The sequence below is a fragment of the Electrona antarctica genome (assembly GCF_951216825.1).
Source record: "Electrona antarctica genome assembly, chromosome: 16".
Taxonomy (NCBI): Eukaryota; Metazoa; Chordata; class Actinopteri; order Myctophiformes; family Myctophidae; genus Electrona; species Electrona antarctica.
Window position 1 is genome coordinate 30091243 of NC_136797.1, and position 25316 is coordinate 30116558.

General features: G+C 46.7%; 1 protein-coding gene across 2 annotated transcripts in view; it reads right to left on the reverse strand.

Annotated features, from left to right (window-relative positions):
* pi4kaa (phosphatidylinositol 4-kinase, catalytic, alpha a) overlaps nucleotides 1–25316 on the reverse strand; it is a 62113-nt gene continuing 36797 nt past the window's right edge. For both annotated transcript variants that reach the window (XM_079523755.1, XM_079523754.1), the window contains exons 40-54: nucleotides 23696–23783; nucleotides 23107–23274; nucleotides 21796–21849; nucleotides 20962–21082; nucleotides 20036–20165; nucleotides 19705–19775; nucleotides 19402–19474; nucleotides 18708–18888; nucleotides 11204–11308; nucleotides 8789–8914; nucleotides 7899–8019; nucleotides 6268–6427; nucleotides 5841–5930; nucleotides 5225–5308; nucleotides 1–4756 (exon numbers count right to left, since the gene is read on the reverse strand). In XM_079523755.1, coding sequence (XP_079379881.1) covers nucleotides 4705–4756; nucleotides 5225–5308; nucleotides 5841–5930; nucleotides 6268–6427; nucleotides 7899–8019; nucleotides 8789–8914; nucleotides 11204–11308; nucleotides 18708–18888; nucleotides 19402–19474; nucleotides 19705–19775; nucleotides 20036–20165; nucleotides 20962–21082; nucleotides 21796–21849; nucleotides 23107–23274; nucleotides 23696–23783 — 1624 coding nt within the window. In that variant the 3' untranslated portion in view covers nucleotides 1–4704. The remainder of the gene's footprint in view (nucleotides 4757–5224; nucleotides 5309–5840; nucleotides 5931–6267; nucleotides 6428–7898; nucleotides 8020–8788; nucleotides 8915–11203; nucleotides 11309–18707; nucleotides 18889–19401; nucleotides 19475–19704; nucleotides 19776–20035; nucleotides 20166–20961; nucleotides 21083–21795; nucleotides 21850–23106; nucleotides 23275–23695; nucleotides 23784–25316) is intronic.

Sequence of the window (25316 nt, forward strand, 5' to 3'; positions counted from 1 at the left end):
TAGGTGAACACATTTAATCTGTGATAGAGATTTAAAGACATAATAAAAGAATGCCAGAACATGTACAGTTACAGTACTCTCTCTATAAACAACTGACTAATATCCGATTTATACATAGTTGTGCGTGGCTGTCCCGACTCCCTGCACCACAAGTAGCAGATCTACAAGTATACAAGCTCATAGCTGGTGTGAGCTCATATAGTTCAGCCATAATGTATAATGTATGTAATGTAACTCACCCACGCACAACTACAGTAACTAATCAGAAATAATGGGCAAGTTCATTTACCCATAATCACAGACGGACGTGCACACAGTTACGTAAACACACACACGCTCATAAACAGTGTACACAACCAAATGAGCACAAAGTATTTAGGTGTTCAACACACATCTTAATCTTAGAAATATACAGTATTGCTGTAGTGGGGTCAATTAGGGGGGAGGGTGATCTTACCAAGAAATGTCAACCATGATAATGAATACAGTAGTAATAATAACAACACCTCCCACCTCCCCCTTTTTAATTTTGTATAGGCAATTCAAATATGTTTTGAATACCTAAATGAGTAGTTCACCCCAAAAAAATACTTATTTTCTATCAATTACACACCCCATGAAGCCTTGAATTCATGATGATTCATGGAGAGTTTTGTCACATTCTTAAACCAATAATTTGATGACCGGCACGTCCGGCATTGTATCTGGTAGGAGACTCAAAAGAGCCTCCATTGAGTCTTTAGAAAATTAGTCTTTTTTTGTGAACTACTCCTTTAAAGGGTTCACCTCTAAATAAGATCATACCGACTCACAAACATGTGGGAATTTATAGTGGTTCACACAGGATTGAGTAAACCTAAAGTCTGCTTTATACTTCCGTCACACTGCGATGTTCGTGAGTCAAAAACAGCAGACTTACAAGCTCACAACGTGTCACAAATGTGACGTGTTGTGAGCTTGTAGGTCTGCTATTTTTGACACATGACAGAGCATAAATGAGTCTTTAGAAACCATATTTGTTGTACACTACACACACATGGATATGAATCATATACAGAGTTATATTGCATAGGGTTGTGTTGTTCTCAAGTATAACACTATTGTTCTTCCGTTTGTGCCAAAAGTTAAAGAGAAATGGCTTTTAGGTATAATAGTCATACATTTTTAGTAACAAGAGAAACGAACAAAACCCCCAAATCTCAGAGCTTCAAGTACAGATTTGGACATGAAGTCATATTATTAATGTCTCTGTTGTGCACAGAGTGGAATGTCTCTAAAACAACATCCGATATAATAATAGTAAAGGGTTCGGCAAACATGTAATAACGCTCGTATCCGGACGAAATAAACTTTTTTTTCATGATCGGCTAAAAACAAGACCTATACGGTTAAAAGACATTAAAGTTAAAAGCCTGCCTGAATGTCGTATACGAAAGAAACAGCTGATCGATCGACAAGCGCAGCTTGAAGATCTGCTATTTTCGCTGCGTGACACCAGCGTGCATTTAAATCAAGTATATACTGTTAAGACCTAGTCTATTTTGTTGTAAATAATCTCCACCCACACAGACATGATTAATGGGGTGATACTGCAGCTGTAGTGGGGGTGGGGGGTTTGATCACAGCTCTATCAGAAACAACCATCAGATATAATAGCAGACAGGGGGGTGTGAAGCCTGATATATGTCTGACTTCAAAAGTAAACATCAGCAAAAACCAAAAAGCCGCCCATGTTTTCAGTCAGCATTCTAACGTAGAATATCATCGCCGTCAGGCAGAAACCTTGTATCTTCTCCATAATAAACGGTGTGTTATTAAAGAGTTGTTTATCGGAGACAGACAACTGCTGCCATGGCGACGCGAACGCGGTCAGAAGACGTCCTTCAAGAACAGCCTAGAGCAGTGGTTTTCAACCAGTGGTCCTTGAGGGGGTTCCAGGTGGTCCCCAGCTAAATGATGGAGAGTTGGTAACTAAATGGATCCAATTCCTTATAGATCTTTAACTCTCGAGTGTAAAATGAAAACAAATGGACATTTTACACTCTCAAAGAGTTAAATTATTGTTAAACATCTGCATTATACTTCATTTACAAGAAGTCTATAGGGAATGTAGAAGAATTGTTATTTTGATTGTTTGCCTGTTTTCTCTCCCATGTTTATGTTTATTAAAGGATCTAATTAGAGAGAGGTCTGACAACTATAGCCCTAAGTACCCATCATCAACACAGCATGGAATTGTGGACAAAATCGACGCGACGTGTTTCAGCGGGTATCAAGTAGGGCATTAGTTTAGTAAAAAAAAACTAAAAGAGAATATGGAGATAAGAGGTTTCTGCCCGACAGCGACAATACGTTTTGTTCCATCGTTACCAAAACAAAGGCGGCATGATAACTTTTGATAGTCATGCGATTAAGTAAATAACTACATAATAATTGTATTTGATTTGATCAATAAGCTTTATATGTAAACTGGAAAGAAGAAAATTGATTGTGTACTGGACTAAATTGGCAATAATAATTAACCACTGAAATCCTATATAGGTAGTTAACCGGGGTATACCACAAGGACATATGCTAGGTACGCTTAGTATTTCCTTATACACCCAAATGCGACGTATCGTGAGCTTGTAGATTTTCCTGCGAAGATATTTGATGTCGATCAGTGGTTTTCAAGCTTGTAGATCTTTAACGCTTGAGTGTAAAATGTCATCTCTCCTATTGTACCAATACAGCATGGAATTGTGGACATCATGTTATCCAACGATAATAATCTATCCTTTACTTTTGGGTCCATCAAAAGGTGGTTCCGTGGCTCAAATGGCGAAAAAATATTGGACCTTGATATGATGAAAAGGGTTGAAAACCACTGATGTTGATCGAAAACAGACAAGTCGCTAGCATAGAGAGCCCTGAGGGACCCCGGTTCTAAGTGTAATACAATGATATTATATATAAAGTGCTTAAAAGTGAATGACAGCATCATTATAAATAACAATATACTGGAAACTGCATTAAACAAACAAAATATATATATATAATAACGACTAGTCGCCTCATGGTCAACCTTACCTAAACTGTGACACAGCTGTCTGTGTAGGCCAGGGGTCTTCAACACTGTTCAGGCCAAGGACCCCTTTGGCTGAGAGAGAGATGATGCAGGGACCTCCCACTACGTATTGTATAAAGTTCTGTTGCAGATTAAACTTTTTCCAGAGATTTTCTTGATAGACTCGTTTACTAGCACGGTGTTGGATCCACGTCGATGATGTGCATTTTCAGACAGTTAACCACTTAAACCCTCAATACTTGATCTTTTCCTTTCCCCTCTTACACAAAACTCTTTTTTCAGCTAATGTTCCTCCCAGAATAGGGACGCTAGGGTTCCCTGTAGTACCTCTGAGGACAACCCTAGGGATCCCGGACCCTGTTGAAGACCCCTGGAGTAGGCTTCTGTTGTGTGACAAATTAACAACTTTTTGTCACAAATTAATGACAAAAAGTAAACAACAAAGCTAAAAACAATAAACGAAAAGCTATAAAAGGGCATGTAAGTGATATGTCTTCTTGTTAAAGTAAGCGTTAAGTAGCTCTACATTCTAATAGTAGTACTTGCCATATTAGAGTGATTATTCGTTAACAATAGTTCTGACCATTTCTCCAACTCTTTAGTAAAAGAGAACATTTTCAGGTCGGGATACCAATTTTGTCCATTCAGGAGAGAGACCTCAATTCAGTAACAAGGATAGTCCTATACAGGATATAAAACAAGTGAAATTGGAAGTACATAATAATACACTAAAAGAATGAGCAGACAAAAAAATTAAAACGGAACTTTATGAAAATGTAAAGGATATAAATGCTCTTTGTGAGGTTGTTCTCTCTCCTGATATCGTACAAAGATTGGTGTCCCACCACCTAAAAACGTAATTTTACAAAATGACTTACTATCAGAATATCACCAGCGAAAACATCACTTACATGGTAACCCCACTTAAAATAAACATATTTTCCGTTTGTGATAGTCAAGTCGTTCTTTGACAAACTTGAATTATGTTACAAGTTACACGTATCACCCGTAACATGATTGTTTTGTTTTTCCTGTTTTTCTTTCAATCCTCTACACTTTATACAGAATTTCATAACAATCAAACTGCGCTGGAGGATAATCTCAGATCAAAAGCGACAAAGTGTGAAATTATTGTAAGGAGGCAGTTTGCCTCTGTTTTTCCACCACTAGAGGGTACTGTGGCTCAAACTATTGCACGATTAGAGTATTTGTCTTCATTGCTTGACAGCGGATTTAGAACAGTGGTTCTCAAAAAACAGCAGATCTACACGCGCCACGCGCTGGTACATCTGCTCTTTGAGCATTTTTTCAAAATCTTGAACGCAATTCTATTTAGTCCTATTTTGTGAGGGTTTTTTTTCCCTTTCTTTCTTTTTTTAAATCGGGAAGACCAGGATGACATTGTAAAGTACCTCCAGTACACAGTTGACATTGTCTGTGTTTTTGATCCATTTCTAACTCTGAGAGGGGTACCAAATGGACCGCTGGGGTTAAACACTGATGATTTGACTGTGCACTCTGCTCAGCTTGCGTCCTAGAAGAACCTTCCCAACGTTGGAACAGAAAAAACTGTGCGGTTCCTGTTCTGTACAGCGTGTGAAGGGTTAGTAGACGGGAGGAGGACTCCCGGGAGATCTTCAGTATGGAATCTGGTTCTGGTAATACTGGAGCATGTCGTACGTTTTGCTCCTGTTGAAGAAAGGAAAAACGATGCAAAACTAATTTATTTCTCATCCGTTTTCCAATCTGCAAGCAGCTTCAGAAAAAAATAAAGAAAAAAAGACAGTTAATATCTGTTGTGCTCTTGCATATTTTATACAGCCCCTTCTACTGTATGTTCAGCTTTGAGGGTTTGTGTAAACGCAAACATTGTCTTAACACAAACATGAATGCCATTGACAATGCATGGTCAGCTTTGAGTGTTTGTGTAAACACAAACATTGCATAAACACGAACATTGAAGACAAAGATGAGGACGCAAAATCTGATTGGCTGGAATGAGATAATGTATGATGATAAGAGCGCCCCTCACTTCACGAGTGTGCTATTTAGTATTCCAGTGTCAATGCCACATCTCACTGCCGTAATAGGAGCTTAAACAGAAACAGTGAAATTGAACACCCACTCAGTAAAGATAAAAGGACGTGTGTATCTTACCTGCTGCTAAGGAAACAGCTCTGTATGATTTTGATGATGTAGGCTGCCGCTTCCTTCTCACTCATCTGAGGGTTGAACCGTCCTCTGAAAAATAAACATAATGTCGTCTGTGTTCACTAAAGCCTGATTTACACTTTGTCACGCAAAGCTTGTGGGTCTGCTATTCTCGGTGCAAGACGCGTTTGCATGTTGGAAGAGCCAATCCGTGTCCATCAATCACAGGGCCATGAGCGCAGACACCGATTGGCTCTTCCACTTTTTGGTGAGAGAGAGACAGAGAGAGTTGCTCCTGCTCAAACTATCGCTTGGATCAGTGTTAATTTTTACAGCAAATTCTGATTTAGTCTTAGTCTTTAGAGTAACACGCCATTTAGTTTTAATCCTATTTAGTCACCTGTAATTGTTTAGTCTTAGTCTAGTCATAGTCGAATAAATATAAAAAACCTTAGACTTTTAGCCTTAGTCAACAAAATGAACACTGGCTTGGATTCTTATCAGTCTTTCATCAACGCTGCCAGCAGATTAAACTTCCCATTTGTTTTGATCACAGGTGTGTGAACCATTCTCTCTACAGTAACACGCGCACGCATGCACACAGTTGTATTGTAATACTTACTTGAGGAGTTTAATGGTTTGTCCCCTGAAACAAGGCAGTCCAGTGTCCAACATGAGAGTGACTAGAGAAACCACTGCATCCATGTACGGCCTGAGAGACACAGGACACACATGATGTCAACAACAATGTTTAGCAAGTTAGCATTTTGTTTTTGGCGTTATTATTATTTCCCCCTTTTGTGCCAGGGAATGCAAGTAACATTAACGAGTGTAAGCTGGACAGTGACACACACACACAAACTGACTGGTTAAAAGAAAGCCCTTGAATAGGACATGATAATGTTTACTGTGATTATGGTAAGCTTACTTTTCACATTTCACAAACACCAAAGAGTAAAAACTCCTGTAACTTTAACCAGTAATTTATTTTCGCCGATACCGATATGCAGCCGATACATGGGTGCATTCCTACTCGTAACAGGTCTCACCGTACGGCCAGGTATCCTCGGACACACATCTCCATGAACCACTTGAAGGGCGTGGCCTCCATCTTCCCGCCCATTATCATCACCATCTCATCGGTCAGCTTGATGTCTGGCTCCCAGCCCAGGTTACCCCCAGGAGAGCTCTCAAACATGAAGCCAAAGTCTACGCACGCGCGCACACACACACACACACACACACACACACACACACACACACACACACACACACACACACACACACACACACACACACACACACACACACACACACACACACACACACACACACACACACACACACACACACACACACACACACACACACACACACACACACACACAGTTGATTTTGACAGCAAATGTTGATTACGTTTTAGTCATCAGATTTGTTTTTGTCTAGTTTTAGTCAACAAAATACCATAACATTTTAGTCGACAAAATCTACAGTAGATTTAGTCGACTAAAATGTATTTTGGTTGGCCGTGATGGCGTTACTTGTTATACATATATGGATGAAAGTACCTTTGATGTAATAATGTACAGTACCTATATGGATGAGATGACCCTTGCTGTAATAATGTACAGTACCGATATGGATGAGATGACCCTTGCTGTAATAATGTACAGTACCTATATGGATGAGATGACCCTTGCTGTAATAATGTACAGTACCGATATGGATGATGGCCCTTGCTGTAATAATGTACAGTACCGATATGGATGATGGCCCTTGCTGTAATAATGTACAGTACCGATATGGATGAGATGGCCCTTGCTGTAATAATGTACAGTACCTATATGGATGAGATGGCCCTTGCTGTAATAATGTACAGTACCTATATGGATGAGATGACCCTTGCTGTAATAATGTACAGTACCTATATGGATGAGATGGCCCTTGCTGTAATAATGTACAGTACCTATATGGATGAGATGACCCTTGCTGTAATAATGTACAGTACCGATATGGATGAGATGGCCCTTGCTGTAATAATGTACAGTACCTATATGGATGAGATGGCCCTTGCTGTAATAATGTACAGTACCTATATGGATGAGATGACCCTTGCTGTAATAATGTACAGTACCGATATGGATGAGATGACCCTTGCTGTAATAATGTACAGTACCGATATGGATGAGATGGCCCTTGCTGTAATAATGTACAGTACCTATATGGATGAGATGACCCTTGCTGTAATAATGTACAGTACCTATATGGATGAGATGGCCCTTGGTGTAATAATGTACAGTACCTATATGGATGAGATGGCCCTTGCTGTAATAATGTACAGTACCTATATGGATGAGATGGCCCTTGCTGTAATAATGTACAGTACCTATATGGATGAGATGACCCTTGCTGTAATAATGTACAGTACCTATATGGATGAGATGGCCCTTGGTGTAATAATGTACAGTACCTATATGGATGAGATGGCCCTTGCTGTAATAATGTACAGTACCTATATGGATGAGATGGCCCTTGGTGTAATAATGTACAGTACCGATATGGATGAGATGACCCTTGCTGTAATAATGTACAGTACCTATATGGATGAGATGACCCTTGCTGTAATAATGTACAGTACCTATATGGATGAGATGGCCCTTGGTGTAATAATGTACAGTACCGATATGGATGAGATGGCCCTTGCTGTCCAGCATGATGTTTCCATTGTGTCTGTCTTTGATCTGCAGCAGGAACAGCAGCAGACTGTAGGCTGCCATACTGCGGATGAAGTTATAGCGAGCCTGTCGGAAGAGAGGATGACAGTTAGTGCACATGATTTAAGGTCTTTAGACACCGGGGGCCGCAGCAAATACATTAGTCTGTACATTTTGTAGTAACTTAAAGTTTAGATGTCATATCTGTAATACCAGGAAAAGGTATAGGCCTGAAGCCATAGTTTATTTCGCCTACCCTTTTACAAAATAAAGATAAAAGGAACAAGACACTTACGTACATGTACATTTTATCATCTTCGTGTGTGTGTGTGGGTGTGTGTGTGTGTGTGTGTGTGTGTGTGTGTGTGTGTGTGTGTGTGTGTGTGTGTGTGTGTGTGTGTGTGTGTGTGTGCGCGTGCATTAACGGTACGTAAATATGTAAAGACACAGTATGTCACAAGGAAAACTGGAGAGAATATTGTGTTTCCATTATAAAATAACTTGTATAGTTGGTGTTTAACCACTTAAACCCCAGCATTCATATTCTGGGAGGAACATTCACCACAAATAGCCGATCTACAAGCTTTGGTGAAGAGACTTATTGGTGTACTGTAGCCTGTAGGCTGAAAAAGAACGCATCAAGTACAGTTTAACTCGGGTCTGTTTTACTAAGCATAAAGGCTCCAAGTGGTTTAAACTGAAGTGACATTGATGGATTATCAAAGTATTCTGAGGCACCCCTGGAGTTGCGTCAAGGCACCCACTCTGAGAAGCCCGGACTTAGTGTGACTTGGTGTGCAAGTGGCTTCAGAGGGTACAGGTTTAGGCCAGAGGTGATTGATAATACTTTCCACACCTTCTGAAAGGCCAGGGTGGACTCGTCTCCGTACTGGTTCCTGAAGTAGTCGTACATGCCGAAGTCAGTCTGTCTGCCCAGCTGGTCCCGAGACTTGCAGTCTGGGATGCACTCAATCACACCACACTGAAACACATACCGGTAGATTGTAAGCATCATCATTCTGTACAGTGGAGAACACACCACAGATAAAGGAGAAATCTGAAACCCTGAATCAGCCTATAATCCTGTCCCAACATACATGTTGGGACAGGATTATAGACCGATTATCTCCTTTAATCAAACTGGTTGGTTCAATTCTACTAGTCCATACCCGTTCGGGCTTAAGAACAGCCTAGCCTCGGTACCCAGACTCTGTGCCGAAACGTTAATCTATAATAAAGTGGGAGTTTACAAAGTTACAGTGTACAGACTTCTATTTTTTATATAACCTTCTCCTTACCCCCGGGACGGTGGTATAACATGTAATATGCTGACATAGCGTTCTCCTTACCCCCGGGGCGGTACTATAACATGTAATATGATGACATAGCGTTCTCCTTACCCCCGGGGCGGTACTATAACATGTAATATGATGACATAGCGTTCTCCTTACCCCCGGGGCGGTACTATAACATGTAATATGATGACATAGCGTTCTCCTTACCCCCGGGGCGGTACTATAACATGTAATATGATGACATAGCGTTCTCCTTACCCCCGGGGCGGTACTATAACATGTAATATGATGACATAGCGTTCTCCTTACCCCCGGGACGGTACTATAACATGTAATATGATGACATAGCGTTCACCTTACCCCCGGGGCAGTACTATAGTACTATAACATGTAATATGATGACATAGCGTTCACCTTACCCACGGGCGGTGGTATAACATGTAATATGATGACATATAGCGTTCTCCTCACCCCCGGGGGGGGGGGGGGGGTGGTATAACATGTAATATGATGACATAGCGTTCTCCTTACCCCTGGGGCGGTACTATAACATGTAATATGATGACATAGCGTTCTCCTTACCCCCGGGGTAGTGGTATAACATGTAATATGATGACATAGCGTTCTCCTTACCCCTGGGGCGGTACTATAACATGTAATATGATGACATAGCGTTCTCCTTAGCACCGGGGCAGTACTATAACATGTAATATGATGACATAGCGTTCACCTTACCCACGGGCGGTGGTGTAATATGCCGACACATAGCGTTCTCCTTACCCCTGGGGGGGTGGTATAACATGTAATATGATGACATAGCGTTCTCCTCACCCCTGGGGGGGGGGGGTGGTATAACATGTAATATGATGACATAGCGTTCTCCTCACCCCTGGGGGGGTGGTATAACATGTAATATGATGACACATAGCGTTCTCCTCACCCCCGGGGCGGTACTATAACATGTAATATGCTGACATAGCGTTCTCCTCACCCCCGGGGCGGTACTATAACATGTAATATGCTGACATAGCGTTCTCCTCACCCCCGGGGGGGGTGGTATAACATGTAATATGCTGACATAGCGTTCTCCTCACCCCCAGGGGGGGTGGTATAACATGTAATATGCTGACATAGCGTTCTCCATAGCACCGGGGCGGTGGTATAATATGCTGACATAGCGTTCTCCTTACCCACGGGCGGTGGTATAACATGTAATATGATGACATATAGCGTTCTCCTCACCCCCGGGGGGGGGGGGGGGGGGGGGGGGGGGGGGGTGGTATAACATGTAATATGATGACATAGCGTTCTCCTTACCCCTGGGGCGGTACTATAACATGTAATATGATGACATAGCGTTCTCCTTACCCCCGGGGTAGTGGTATAACATGTAATATGATGACATAGCGTTCTCCTTACCCCTGGGGCGGTACTATAACATGTAATATGATGACATAGCGTTCTCCTTAGCACCGGGGCAGTACTATAACATGTAATATGATGACATAGCGTTCACCTTACCCACGGGCGGTGGTGTAATATGCCGACACATAGCGTTCTCCTTACCCCTGGGGGGGTGGTATAACATGTAATATGATGACATAGCGTTCTCCTCACCCCTGGGGGGGGGGGGTGGTATAACATGTAATATGATGACATAGCGTTCTCCTCACCCCTGGGGGGGTGGTATAACATGTAATATGCTGACACATAGCGTTCTCCTCACCCCCGGGGCGGTACTATAACATGTAATATGCTGACATAGCGTTCTCCTCACCCCCGGGGCGGTACTATAACATGTAATATGCTGACATAGCGTTCTCCTCACCCCCGGGGGGGGTGGTATAACATGTAATATGCTGACATAGCGTTCTCCTCACCCCCAGGGGGGGTGGTATAACATGTAATATGCTGACATAGCGTTCTCCATAGCACCGGGGCGGTGGTATAATATGCTGACATAGCGTTCTCCTTACCCCCGGCGCGGTGGCCACCACTCTGTAAGGGAAGACGAACAGGTCCAGTCCCACCAGCTGGAAGATGTTCTTGAACAGACCGATGATCTGCAGAGCCAGCATGTCCTGCAGAGGGCGTGAGCGAGACAGACAGTAAGTAGCATTGGGCTCTATGCACACATAATAACTGGGGGTTACGAATGTAACCAAAGTTCTATAACAGCGAGCAAGGCTGCTCACTATGGGAGTTTGCGCCTCCTGGCGTGAACACAGAAGCATTTATTTATAAGCTCACAGACAATATATGGGCTGGGACTTTAAGACGCAAAGGACGTTGACCCCGCCCGCCGGTGCGCTGGTATAACAGTCAGTCAACGCCCTGCGGCCTCATTCGATAACAATTGTTCTCTTCTCAAGCAAACAAGAAGGGAATCTTGGTGAGCAGCCTTGCTCGCTGTTATAGAACTTTGGTTACATTCGTAACCCCCAGTTCTAATAATCAGCTTAGCAAGGCTGCTCACTATGGGAGACTTCATTAACTCCCTTATTGTCATCGCGAAGTCTGGACCCCTAGGGCCCGTACCCTCATCTGTGAGAAAAGGACCACAGTACGTCCCACAACAGGACCACTGCACCTTATTGGGAAGGCCAACAGACCAAGTCTGCCAAAAGTGCCTAAGAGGGGCCGACAGAACAAACTGTCGTAACGCCCCGGAGAAAACCAACGTCCCCCGTGGGGAACTAAGCCTCTCCCTCACCTGGAGGCTACGCCCAGGACTGCATGCGCCACTGGCGCCGCTGTCACATCCAGTCTATAATAGGTGGCAAACGTGGAAGACGATGCCCAACTTGCAGCGGAACAAACATCCTGAACAGAGACCCCCCTACAGAGGGCCCAGGACGATGCCATTCCCCTCGTGGAATGTGCCTTCAACCCTACGGGAGGCACCATATTCCTGCCAGAGTAGGCCCGCTCTATAGCCTCCACGATCCACTGGGAAAGCCTAATCTTTGAGATAGGCAGTCCCACCGTCTTGGGATCCCAGGAGACAAACAGTTGTGTAGTCTTCCTCGTCGCCTTAGTCCTGTCCAAATACAACCTCAACGCCCTCACTGGACAGAGGTTATGCCTCCTCCTATCCTCCTCAGAGGCAAAGGGAGGCGGACAGAACGCCGCCAAGTCCATCGGAACCGGGGTAGCTAGGCGGTTCTTAGGTAGAAATGCTGGATTGGTCTTCATGACCACCCTTGCATCTCCATTGAATCTCATGCATTCCGCACTCGTCGACAAAGCATGGATATCACTGACCCTTTTAGCGGTCACCAAAGCTAGCAATAACGCTGTCTTCAGCGATAATAGCTTCATACTCAACCCCTCCAAGGGCTCAAATGGCACCTGGGACAGAGAGTCCAAAACCAGAACAAGGTCCCACGAGGGGACCAGAGACTTGGTTACCGGATGAAGGTGGCTAGCCCCCTTCATGAACTGGCGCACCAGTGGGAGCTGGCCCACCGTCTTGTCCTCAAACCCGATGTGGCAGGCTGAGATAGCAGCCAGATACACCTTAACCGTACTAAAGGCTCTGCCTTTGTCCAGGAGGTCCTGGAGGAATGACAGTATGACCCTCACTGGTGCTTGAAACGGCACAACTTGAGCTGGTGAACACCAGTCCTCAAACAGCCGCCACCTCATATCATAAGCATCCCTGGTCGACTGCGCCCTCGCACACTGAATAGTGTCGATGACGCTCTGGGGAAGACCCTCCGCGCCAAGATTCAACCTCTCACGGGCCAGGCCCAGAGGTCTAGATCTTCCGGCCGTGGGTGGAATATCTCGCCTCCCGCCTGGGTCAGCAGGTCCCTGCGCAACGGAAGTTGCCAGGGCCGGTCGCACAGGAGAGGGACTATGTCCGACCTCCAAGAGCCCCACCCTGGGGCCACTAAGATCACTGACAGGCGCTGCGTTCTCACTCTCTCCAGCGTGGGAAGGATGAGAGACAACGGGGGGAACGCGTAAAGTAGGCCCTGGGGCCATTGGTGCGCCAGGGCATCCAAACCCAGCGGAGCCGTCCCTGCTATGGAGAAGAACAGCGGACACTTGCTGTTCTCGTCCGACGCAAACAGATCCACTTGTGGCCTGCCGAACCTCTCCCATATCTGTCTGGCCACTGTTTGATGCAGTGACCAAGCCGCATAGAGGTATCGGCCCCTGGACAACAGATCCGCCCCCGTGTTCAGGAGTCCCGGAACGTGGGAGGCTCTGATCGACAGAAGGTGCTCGTCGCACCATAACGTCAGTCTGTGTGCTAGCGCATGCAGTTTGGTGGACCGTAGGCCCCCCTGTTTGTTGACATAGCACATTGTCGTCGTGTTGTCCGTCCTGACCAGGACATGGCAACCGCTGATGAACGGTTCGAAATGCTGCAACGCCAACATTACCGCCATCAGCTCTAGGTAATTTATGTGGGCAGACTTGATGCTGCCACTCCATACACCTCTGGCTGCCCTGCCTTCGTGGGTGGCACCCCACCCCGACAGGCTGGCATCCGTCGTGAGTACTTTCCGGGATACGACCATCCCCATAATCACGCCTTCTGAGAGGAATTGAACGCCTCTCCACTGACGTAATGCCTCGAAGCATCCCACCGATACGGTCACAGGATGCTGACAACGATGTTGTCCTACACCCAGTGACTGCATCCACCTCTGAAATGGTCTAATGTACAATCTGCCTAGCCGAATAACGGATATTGCAGAGGCCATGAGACCCGCCAACCTCTGACAGGTCCGGAACGGGACCCTGTTGCCCGTCTGAAACAACGCCAGACATGACTGAAACGAGCGGATCCTCTCGTCGGAGAGACGCGCCGTGAAAGACACAGCGTTCAACGTCATGCCTATGTAATCTATCGATTGTGCCGGCACCAACACGCTCTTGGCGTAATTTATGCTGAAACCCAGAGACGTCAAGTGATCTACCACCCAGCCTGTGTGTAGTCGCAGTGTTGACGCTGAGTCCGCATAAATTATCCAGTCGTCTACATACATTGCTACCCGAACGCCCCGCTGGCGCAGCGGGGCGACGGCTGCCTGTGTACATTTCACGAAAGTCCTTGGACTTAGTGACAGCCCGAACGGAAGGACCAGATATTCGTATATCTGTCCCTTGAAGCCGAACCGCAGGAATTTCCTGTGTGGTGGGTAGATGGGAATGTGGAAATACGCGTCTCTTAGATCGAGAGTTGTATACCAGTCCCCTCGGCGCATCATGCGCAGCAGAGCCTTGCTCGTGAGCATTTTGAAGTGAAACACTTTCAAATAGCCGTTCAGAGCACGTAGGTCTAGAATGGGCCGCATGCCCCCCCCTTTCTTTTTCACGAGAAAGTAACGGGAGTAAAACCCTGTGTTGCTCTGCTCCATGGACACCACACGTATAGCCTTCTTCTCCAACAGAGACGTTATCTCGTCCTGGAGAACCTCGGCTGCCTGACCACTCGCTTGCGAGAACAGAACGTTCCCACAAGCGGGAGGTCTTCTGGCAAACTGTAGTTTGTACCCCTTCGAGATGGTGTTCAACACCCAAGGATGAACACCACACCGATTCCATTCCTGCAGACACAGCGCCAGAGGAGTTGAAGCCAGCTCTGAACCCTTTTGTGGCAGAGCGGCGCCCCTTACGGTCAGAACCTGGGCCTGGGGCCTCTGTCCTGCAATATGGACCTGGGGCCCTGGCGCTGTGTCCACGGCAGCTACGCTTGCAACTCGGCCGACTGCCACGGGCCTCCTTGAAGGCCCGGGCTGTGGGCCCATCCCCCTCAGTTTCAAATGACGATCCATGAGACCGGTTTTCAGTAGAGAACACTGCTTTATTGGAAATCGTGGTGGCACAGAAAATACAGGAGAAACATTTATTTTCGAAAAACAAGTCCTCTTTCTGTCCACACTGAGAGCGTCCGGCATGAGGCCCGTGGCCACTATGCCGCGCTTCAGAGAAACTCGGGGAAGGGTGGGGGAGACTGTGTCCGACGTCTCCCCGTGGGGCGGGTCTGGTTATTTCGCCTTCCCGCCGGGTGGCCCTCCTTTCTTAGCCCCATTGCGGGGGCCGCCGGCCGGAGAGGCAGAGGGGCGCCTCCTATCGACCTTCTTGCGGTTGCGAGGTGGGCGGGAAGATGAGGCAGACGCCGACGGAGCCCTCTGGGCGTCGGGGACTTTGAAGGTGTCCCTCCTGGACCTGGAACGATCGACCCTGTCCTTGGTGCGCTCGTAGGTCGGCCTGTAGGGTTGAGCCTGTTTGGGCCGTGCTCCCGTCGCCGGGAGACAAGCGCCGATGACCTCCGTGTCAGTCTTCGTCTGTCCGTCGCGGGAGCGCATCTCCTCCAGCATGGACGCGAAGAGTGTCGAAGTGGAGACCTTCTGTTCCAGTGGAGTGCGTCCCACCTTAGGGGACAACTCCAACCACCTGGCCCTCTCAAGGACCAGTAGTTTCGCCATGGTTCTGCCCACCATCTCCGTCTGGGCCTGAGTGAGACGGAGGAGCTCAAGGTGCAGGCGCCTCAACTCAGCCATGCGTTCGGGGGTAGGCTTGTCCCCCACCTCCAGCAGGACGTGAGACACTGACCCTTGCAGAAGGGTCGTGGCGTTCAACGCTCTGGCCGCGGTCGAGGCGCACTTGTAGGCAGCCTTGTTGACTTTGGAGTCGTCCTTGTCCGTAGGCAAGGAGAAGTCCGGGTCCTTATTGAAGACATTGGGGTTAATACCCATGAGCCAGCCGGCGAAGGACTTGTCCATCGGAGGCATGGCCTCGAGGCCCGCCTCCCGTTGTCCTGCGCAATCAAGCAGTTTAAAGCCTCCGCTCAGGGAGGTGGAGGCTGCGTAGGGCTGAGCCCAAGACACCATGAGGGAGTTCAGGAACCCGCCATCGAGGGGGATCTCAGCCTTGGTCTGGGGCTTCGCTAGGTCGCCCTGAATCCTCCTGCGAAACTGTTCACACAGGGTGTATTTAGCCACTGGAGGCTCAAGACTGGCCGGCCAGACCAGATCACAGCGAGCTGTAGCCTTCTTGAACAACTCGACGATGTCAGTGTTGTCATAGTGGAGCTGTGGTTCAGCTGGGGCCGCCGTTGCTGGATCCGTCGGAGCTGCAGCGGGGCCGGCTGGGGCTGCAGCAGCAGTAGCCGGTGCAACTTCTGCAGTAGCTGGTGGTGCTGGAGCGGCGACGTCGGCCGCCTGAGCGGTCTCGACGACTGGAGGCAGGGCTGCCTCCTCAGCGTCGCTCTCGCTGCTGCCGCGGCTCTCTCCATCATCCTCCTCGTCAGAGGTGTAGGAGGATGCTGACTCCTGAGATGAGGACTCCCCGGAGCTCATCTCAGCGTTGTCCCTTCCAGGAGCCTGCTCCACGCTTGCGTCGTCGTCCGCAAGAACGACAACGTCAGGAGCGTCGGGGAGTGGAGCGTCCATGTCAGCGGACCACTGCTTTACTCCCCGCTTCACAGCGGCGGCGTAGGCCCTCTTTGCCACAGTCGCTGCGACGGCGTGTGCCGCCTCCTCAGGAGTGGCTCCCTGCTTCCTCGCTGCATCGTAGGCGTCCTGTGCTGCAGCAGACGTGAGGGACCGGGCTGCCTCTCCGGGGGTCGGGGCTCCGATGAAGAGGCTTGGAGAGTAGCGGTTAGGGTCAGCTGCCTCCCTGGAGGCTTCCTGACGCTGGGCTTCGTCCTCTCTCCCCCGTGCGTGGGCGACCCGCTGTGTCCGATACGCCCTGTGGGAGCGCTTTCGTCTGCTACGCTTAAGGATGTCGGAGAAGGCAGAGCAATGTGGGCATCGCTCTGGGTTCTCCACCGCCTCCACAGCATGGCCATAGCCCAGACAGTAAAGACATTCGTCGTGCATGTCGTCATGGGAGAGCAGGCCCCTGCATGACTTGCAGGCCCTCTGCATGCACTGGCTATCAGCGTCCACTAGGGCGCGACGGCGTCGACGACGAGCCTTGGTCGGGGACTCAGACATCTTACAATGCTAAGAAGCACGTGGAAGCTACAAACAAGGCAAATGGGGCCGAGTTAGTAGGCAGTCACGTTCAAAGTGGAAGCTAAAACAGAGCTTTTGCTAGCTGCTGTGAAAGACCTTCACTTTATGTGGAAACTAAAACAGGGCTATTACTAGTCACTGTAAAAGACGTCACGTGCGTGTGGAAGCTAAAACAGAGCTATCGCTAGCTGCTGTAACAGACCGTCACTTTGTGGAAACTAAAACAGGGCTATCACTAGTCACTGTAAAAGACGTCACGTGCGTGTGGAAGCTAAAATAGGGCTATCGCTAGCCGCTATTAAAGACCGTCACAAACGTGGAAGCTAAACAGTATTATTACTAATTACTGCTCAGATCACCACTCCGTCGAGGGCTAAACCACAGGACGTGTGTGTGTTGGCTAGAGCGGGCTATTACTAGCCACCGCTAAACGCCGCCACACGTGTGGAAGCTAAACGGGTTGTAACACCGTTCAAGTCCGTCACACGTTCGAGACCCTGAGGCCAACGAAAGTTCGTGTGGAAGCAAAAACTGGCTGTTGCTAGCCGCGCTACAGACCGTCACACAGGTAATTTATAGTAGAACTAACTACAACGCTAGCTAGGGCCACGCCGGGCCACTATGCAAAGCTAAATTACCCACCAAGTTAGTATTAACCCGGTAAAAGAAAGCGGACTTACCGTCTTTCTTCGACTTGAAGCCTCGGGGAAAGGTAGTTTCCGCGGTACCGAGAAACCTTCTCGTCCTTATGGAAAAAATCAGATACCAATCGGGAGACTTCGCTGCGTTGTGTGTTACACATGAGAAGAAAAAAACGAATGAGGCCGCAGGGCGTTGACTGACTGTTATACCAGCGCACCGGCGGGCGGGGTCAACGTCCTTTGCGTCTTAAAGTCCCAGCCCATATATTGTCTGTGAGCTTATAAATAAATGCTTCTGTGTTCACGCCAGGAGGCGCAAACTCCCATAGTGAGCAGCCTTGCTAAGCTGATTATTAGAACTCTTCCTACTTCCGGGCCGCTTCCCTACTTCCTTCACAGGTGTTACAGATGATACTAATAAGGCTCTGTTCCATTTCGTGTGCAGTGGTTACTGTGGTTCTCAAACATTTTAATTTCAAGGACCCCCATAACTCTGAGGGTGTACAAATGGAACCAAATAGACTCTTACGGGTCCATTTGGTTCCATTTGTACACTCTCAGAGTTACACACCCATACTGGGCCATTTGGAGCCCACTCAAGGACACTTTGAGATCCATTGGGGTAGCAGAGTGTTTCCAGTGAGCCAACATGCACAATAGCAGCACCTTGACTCTGTTTGACCAGAGTGGAACAGACAGAGCCTTCATTAGTATCATCGGTAACACCTTGTGTCTCCATATAGGGAACTATCCCTTTAAGCTAATCATTTGAGGACCCCCCCCCAAAATAATTTGGGGACCCCCAGTTTGAGAACAAAATGATGTACATCACGATGAGAGAAGTGAGGATTGAAGTATACCTGTCTGCAGTCATCGCCCACTTTAAAGATGGCCGCCTGCCAGATGACCCTGCGCGCTGCGTCTGTGTTCTCCTCGGAGTCTTCCACAGAGTCCGACGTACAGCGCATGCCCTCCTTCTCCAGCTCACTCACCCCGCAGCGCTTCACCTTGAACTTAGCCAGGTAGGGAGCTTTGGCCGCACTGCATGATGGGAACACATGGATTAAAGGGAAATGTTTTATCTCACGGCTGAAAACTATTTGTATGGCCAAGTCCTAATGTGCAATTTGTTAAACGGTGTGAAAGAAGTCCTCCACGCTAGCACTGATTCCTAAACAATTAACACAATATGTAAAATGATGCTGTTTTAGTAATTGTTCCTACTGTTCTATAGTACATACTGCCAACCAGGACTGAGGCTTTAACCTTTGCTTTATTGAAAATTATCAGAGACCATTAGGCTTCTGAACACGTTGCTAGTTTGGCCACTTAAAATGCTCTAATCTTAATATATTAACCAAAAATAGCCTACTGTATGTACACAAGCTCTCAATGCATCACAGACGCGTTGAGAGCTTGTAGATTGGCTACTTTCGCTGCGCAACATGCTTCCATAGAAAACAAGACATGTTTGGCTGAAATCAGTCGTAGTGACTGAGGACTTGTTGTGTGATCAAGCAGCCTAACACAAGAGCCAACAACATGTGAGCTTACCTCTGCATAGGGGTTCCTGACTTGTAGTCGATGTCCAAGACTATGGCTTCTGGGTTGCTGGGGAGATAACAGCCTAGAGACAAGACAGACACACCAAAGTGGTTCATGCACAGAAGAGTTGCAATGGCACTAATTTTGAATGAGTTTTCTTTTTTTTCCTACTCTACTTGATCATACTACAACGTGACACAAAAGTATCCAAAATAGCAGATCTGCACGCTTGAAGCGGGGTGCGATGTAGTGCGTAGGAATCTGTGGAAACAACATGTGGATGTTTATCAGACTTGTGAGAAGTATGGTTACCTGGCTGAACTTTGATTTCTGACAGGGCCTTGAGACAGACTCGCTTCCTCTCATCACCCTTTGGAACGTGTCTGAAAATAATTAAAAATTAAATTAAACACCAGGGACACATATCAAATATCCAGAATAGTTGTTATTTCCATCTGGACCTAGCTTGGTAAACCTCTCCCTCTTGAAAACATTTCATTCATTCTGCAAGCAGAATGAAATATTTGTCTAGCAAAAGGGAGGGGTTTACCAAGCTAATCTGGACCCCCAGGGGATCCCAAATTCATGGGGGGGGGGGGGGGGGGGGGGTCACGGCCTAAACTGCTGTGTGAAACAAACGTACTTAATGATGGCAGACACATTGGTGATCTTGTTGAAGAAGTCAAACTCTCGCGAGTAGAAGTCCTTTGCTGGACCAGACAGAGAACCAGTCATTTCCTCCACCATCTGCTCCAACAGCTCCCCAATGTCGGCTATACACAAAAACATGTACAGTTAAACTAAAACTATGACGATTTTTTTTCGCAAACTACCTTTTTTCACTGATGAAAACTAAATAAAAACTAAACAAAAACCAAGCTATGATGACTAAAACTATGCCACGCCCTGAAAATAGCTGATCTATTGATTCTACAAGCTCACTGAGCTTGTAGATTTTTCTTTCTTTTCCAAAGGCCCTCACTGCCAAGGGAGTTTATATCAGCGAAAAATGTCAGGAAACGGATCGAAACAATCGCAAAATCCCATCCTGATCCGCTATGTTTTTCCGGAATCCGATGATGCATGCTTTTTTCTGATGATGATAACTCTAGAATGCAAGCTCCAAATTGAATATTTATTTGATTTCCCCCATGAACACAGCACACGTGTCCGTAACCTCGGCCTGAAACCAGTGTTGATTTTGAGAGTGCAACACCCGAGCGCAACCAAACATAAAATGACTTTTCTTTGTAGTTCTACAGTATCTCTCCTCCAGTAGTCCCTCCCTAACATTTTAGTGTCAATAGAAGGTAGGCCTGTGACATCATCACATACCCGGAAGTTATGCGGGAACGACTACTGAGTGGCAAAAAACTACTTTCTGGCCTTGACACTTCATACATCCAAACAGAAAAGTCCTATCTGATTGCATTAAATTACGTAAAACGACGTTAAACTCACTTTGGCACTCGATTTGCCACTACCTCTACCATATATACAGTATTTAGTCTTAATTTTAGTCATCTTGGCTTCGTTTTTATTTCGTTTTCGTCAGTTAAAAAGTCTCACGGTCTTTGTGGTGTGCCTCCTCGTCCAGGTAGATGTTGGTCTTCATGTTCCAGATGAACTGGTGGGCCAGCAGCTGAGAGGTCTGGGCCGCCCACAGGATGTACTCTCTCACGTAACCCATCTGCGGTTGTGGTGGGGAAAAGTATGTTTTATGTTTTACGTTTATGTTGAGTAAAAGTGGCAATACTGCAATGTAGAAAATACTCCGTTACAAGTAAGTTCAAAATGTACTCGAGTAAAAGTACAAAAGTATTGGCATCAAAATGGACTTTAAAAGTACCAAAAGTAAAAGTGCTCATTGTTCAAGTTTTCAAATGTATAAAAATCTTGAAAATAGCAGATCTCTGTATATTGAAAATATACAAACTAGGGATGTTGGCTTTCTTTGCCGATATGCAATTTTACAATATTGTCCAACTCTTAATTTCCGATTCCGATATCAAATGATCAGGTAGCAACATCACCTGTCATGGAATTAACACATTATGCCTCATTTTAAAATAGAATTACGCATGTGAAAACCGATAGATGTTTTACGATATTACATTTAATTTAGTTAATATAACGTCTGATGATAATGGGGAGCCAATATTATCTGACATGTCTGCAACAAACAGTTGATTGAACTTAATATTAAACGTTTGTTAAATGGTACAGTATGTGTGATGTACAGTATGTATGTATGTATGTATGTGTGTGTGTGTGTGTGTATGTATGTATGTGTGTGTATGTGTATGTGTATGTGTGTGTGTGTGTGTGTGTATGTATGTATGTATGTATGTATGTATGTATTTATGTATGTATGTGAACATCGATCGTTTACTGAGTAATCACCTTATCATAGCGGAGAGCCTGGACGATCTGGGGGATATAGAACAGGATGGCGTCCTAAAGAGAAAGAAACGTTAGCTGAAAGCAGTCTTATCTATCTATAAATGTGTCTGTCTGTGTGTAATCCACGTAACTCTTGAACCGTTCGCCCCACTGACTTCAAATTCGACACACACGTTCCACACCCCCGCAGGGGGTGCAGTGCCCGGTGTCAAGTCGGTCGGACGCACGGTTGTCCAGAACCGCCCCAAAAAGGCCTCTGCCTGGGCTCTGTACAGAATGCCCAGGGTCTATACAGTATATGGAGCTGGCCTGATCTGACATCATTCAGTCTGCATAGACTCCATATTTGGGCATGCCTGATAAAGAACTCCATATACGGGCATAAAAGGGACACAGACATAATATCTGAGTGGGGGCGTGGGACATGCATTTCCATCTTGCATCGTTCCAAGTAGGCCAGTGCCCAACGGGCACCGCTATAGAGGCCCCACGGGCACCGCTCTAGTATAATTAAACTTTAAGATAGTGCCAAACGCAGACGTGTACACGCCATGGCATCAAATGTCACGCCACTTGATAATGGACAAAGCAATGTCATGAGTCACGGCTGAAACATTTTGCCAAGTCCTAATCTGTGATTTGTGAAACGGCGTCAACGTGCTTAGATTGACTATTTAAAAATGTTTTTCAAAATAGAAAAAAAAGGCAAAGAAGTTTAGGGAAAAAATAGGCAAAAATAGGACCCATAGTCTTTAACCTTTGCATACATGAAATATAAATGGAAAAATAAATGGTAAATGGTCTATTTTATATAGTGCTTTTATCCAAAGCGCTTTACATAGATTGGGTAATTTACCCATTCACACACACATTCATACACCGATGGCGGAGGAAACCATGCAAGGCACCAGCCTGCTCATCAGGAACAATTAGGGGTTCAGAGTCTTGCTCAAGGACACTAACTCTGGGGGAGCCCAGGATCGAACTGGGAACCTTGCAGTTCCCAGTTCCCTTTCAGCCACTGCTGCCCCATATATCTGTTATCATTAGGGTTTTCTGGAAGATTGAACATCTACAAGCTTACAACTGTGTTGTAGATGGACTTTTTCGGCTTCCATAGAAGACATGCTGACTCCTATGAAATTCAAAGGACTGAAATCAGTCGCGGCGACTGAGAACTTGAATCGATCGCTGCTTGATGCTGTGCAGTGTGCACATGCAGTATTGTATTACCATCACATCATTGAGCCCCCCTACTACTGTATGTGAGTGTTCAATGTTGCAATGAATCCAACAGCTGTTCATACTTACAGGAGGAAAGGAGCGCAGCACCTTGACGCCGTACTGAGCGGTGAGAGGATGAGGAGGGTACATGCTGCTGAAGTAGGACAGGCCGGTGGGAGGGTCTGCCGGAGCCCAGCACAGGATGTGGCTCAGCTCCGGAGAGTCTGCGTCGATGGTGTGCCACGTCACCAGGAACTGGAGGGGGTTACCCAGAGAATGCATTCATTAAAAAACAACTACTCAGGCTTATGTGAGCACAAATTCCGTATTTAGATATTCAATATTAATTTGAGCTGCCCCACCCCCTTCCTATGCAAACCTATTAACCTAGTAACTTCAAACTCCATTTTAACCATGTTAGATTCATCGAAAACACCCGTCCTTTTTTCTGGTGACTGATACTGCCCTCCTAATACGTGAGGTACCCGTGTTTTATTATTATCATCACTTTTTTAATTTATTTTTAATATTTTTTGTTCTTTCCCTGATGCTTTTCATTTTCAAAAATATATATATTAAAAAACAAAAATAAATGACAAAACAAGGAACAAAAAACAAGACAATTATTAGTTGGCATTGTGAGAGAGTGTGGTGAGCCTCGTCAAGCCAGCCGTACCTTCACAGCCTCGGGTACGTCGCTCACCGCTCCGGGGTCCAGTCTCACTAGTCTAGTCACCTCTGCAACGATGGCCTCGTTCTTAAACCTGGTTCTCACACACACACACACACACACACACACACACACACACACACACACACACACACACACACACACACACACACACACACACACACACACACACACACACACACACACACACACACACACACACACACACACACACACACACACACACACACACACACCGCTCACATCTGATTCTACTGTGCACAGAAGGCAGGCTGGTGTCTGGAGATGGAAACTGTAGATTCCCGGAACAATCTAAACATAATATAGCCATACATTGTACGATTCAGTGGTGGAAAACGTACTCACATTTTTTACTTTTTAAGTAAAAGTATCAATACTGCAATGTAGAAACACTCCAGAATTAAAAATGTACTTGAGTAAAAGTACAAAAGTAATGGCATCAAAGTGTACTAAACAAAAGCACCTGTTACAAGTTTTCAAATGTATATATATTTTGTTGAAAATAGCAGATCTATAGATCGATCTAGACAATGTATCGCATTGTGAGCTTGTAGATCGGTAAATGTACTTAGTTACTTTCCAGTTTCCACCACTGGCAAGATTATACGTTTAAATCAGAGAGAGGATGATGATGACACAAACGGATTGTGTCACTTTGAGAAAGACAGATCGGTTCAGAACCTGGATGGCGGTGCTATGCTACCTGGATGGCAGCCGCATGGCCACAAGGTACGGTGCTATGCTACCTGGCTGGCAGCCGCATGGCCACAAGGTACGGTGCTATGCTACCTGGCTGGCAGCTGCATGGCCAGGTACGGTGCTATGCTACCTGGCTGGCAGGCGCATGGCCACCAGGTACGGTGCTATGCTACCTGGCTGGCAGCCGCATGGCCACAAGGTACGGTGCTATGCTACCTGGCTGGCAGCCGCATGGCCACCAGGTACGGTGCTATGCTACCTGGCTGGAAGCCGCATGGCCACAAGGTATGGTGCTATGCTACCTGGATGGCAGCCGCATGGCCACCAGGTACGGTGCTATGCTACCTGGCTGGCAGGCGCATGGCCACCAGGTACGGTGCTATGCTACCTGGCTGGCAGGCGCATGGCCACCAGGTACGGTGCTATGCTACCTGGCTGGCAGCTGAAATGGCCACCAGGTACCGTGCTATGCTACCTGGCTGGCAGGGGCATGGCCACAAGGTATGGTGCTATGCTACCTGGCTGGCAGGCGCATGGCCACCAGGTACGGTGCTATGCTACCTGGCTGGCAGGCGCATGGCCACCAGGTACGGTGCTATGCTACCTGGCTGGCAGCTGAAATGGCCACCAGGTACGGTGCTATGCTACCTGGCTGGCAGGGGCATGGCCACCAGGTACGGTGCTATGCTACCTGGCTGGCAGGGGCATGGCCACCAGGTACGGTGCTATGCTACCTGGCTGGCAGCTGAAATGGCCACCAGGTACGGTGCTATGGGGCATGGCCACCAGGTATGGTGCTATGCTACCTGGCTGGCAGGCGCATGGCCACCAGGTACGGTGCTATGCTACCTGGCTGGCAGCCGCATGGCCACCAGGTACGGTGCTA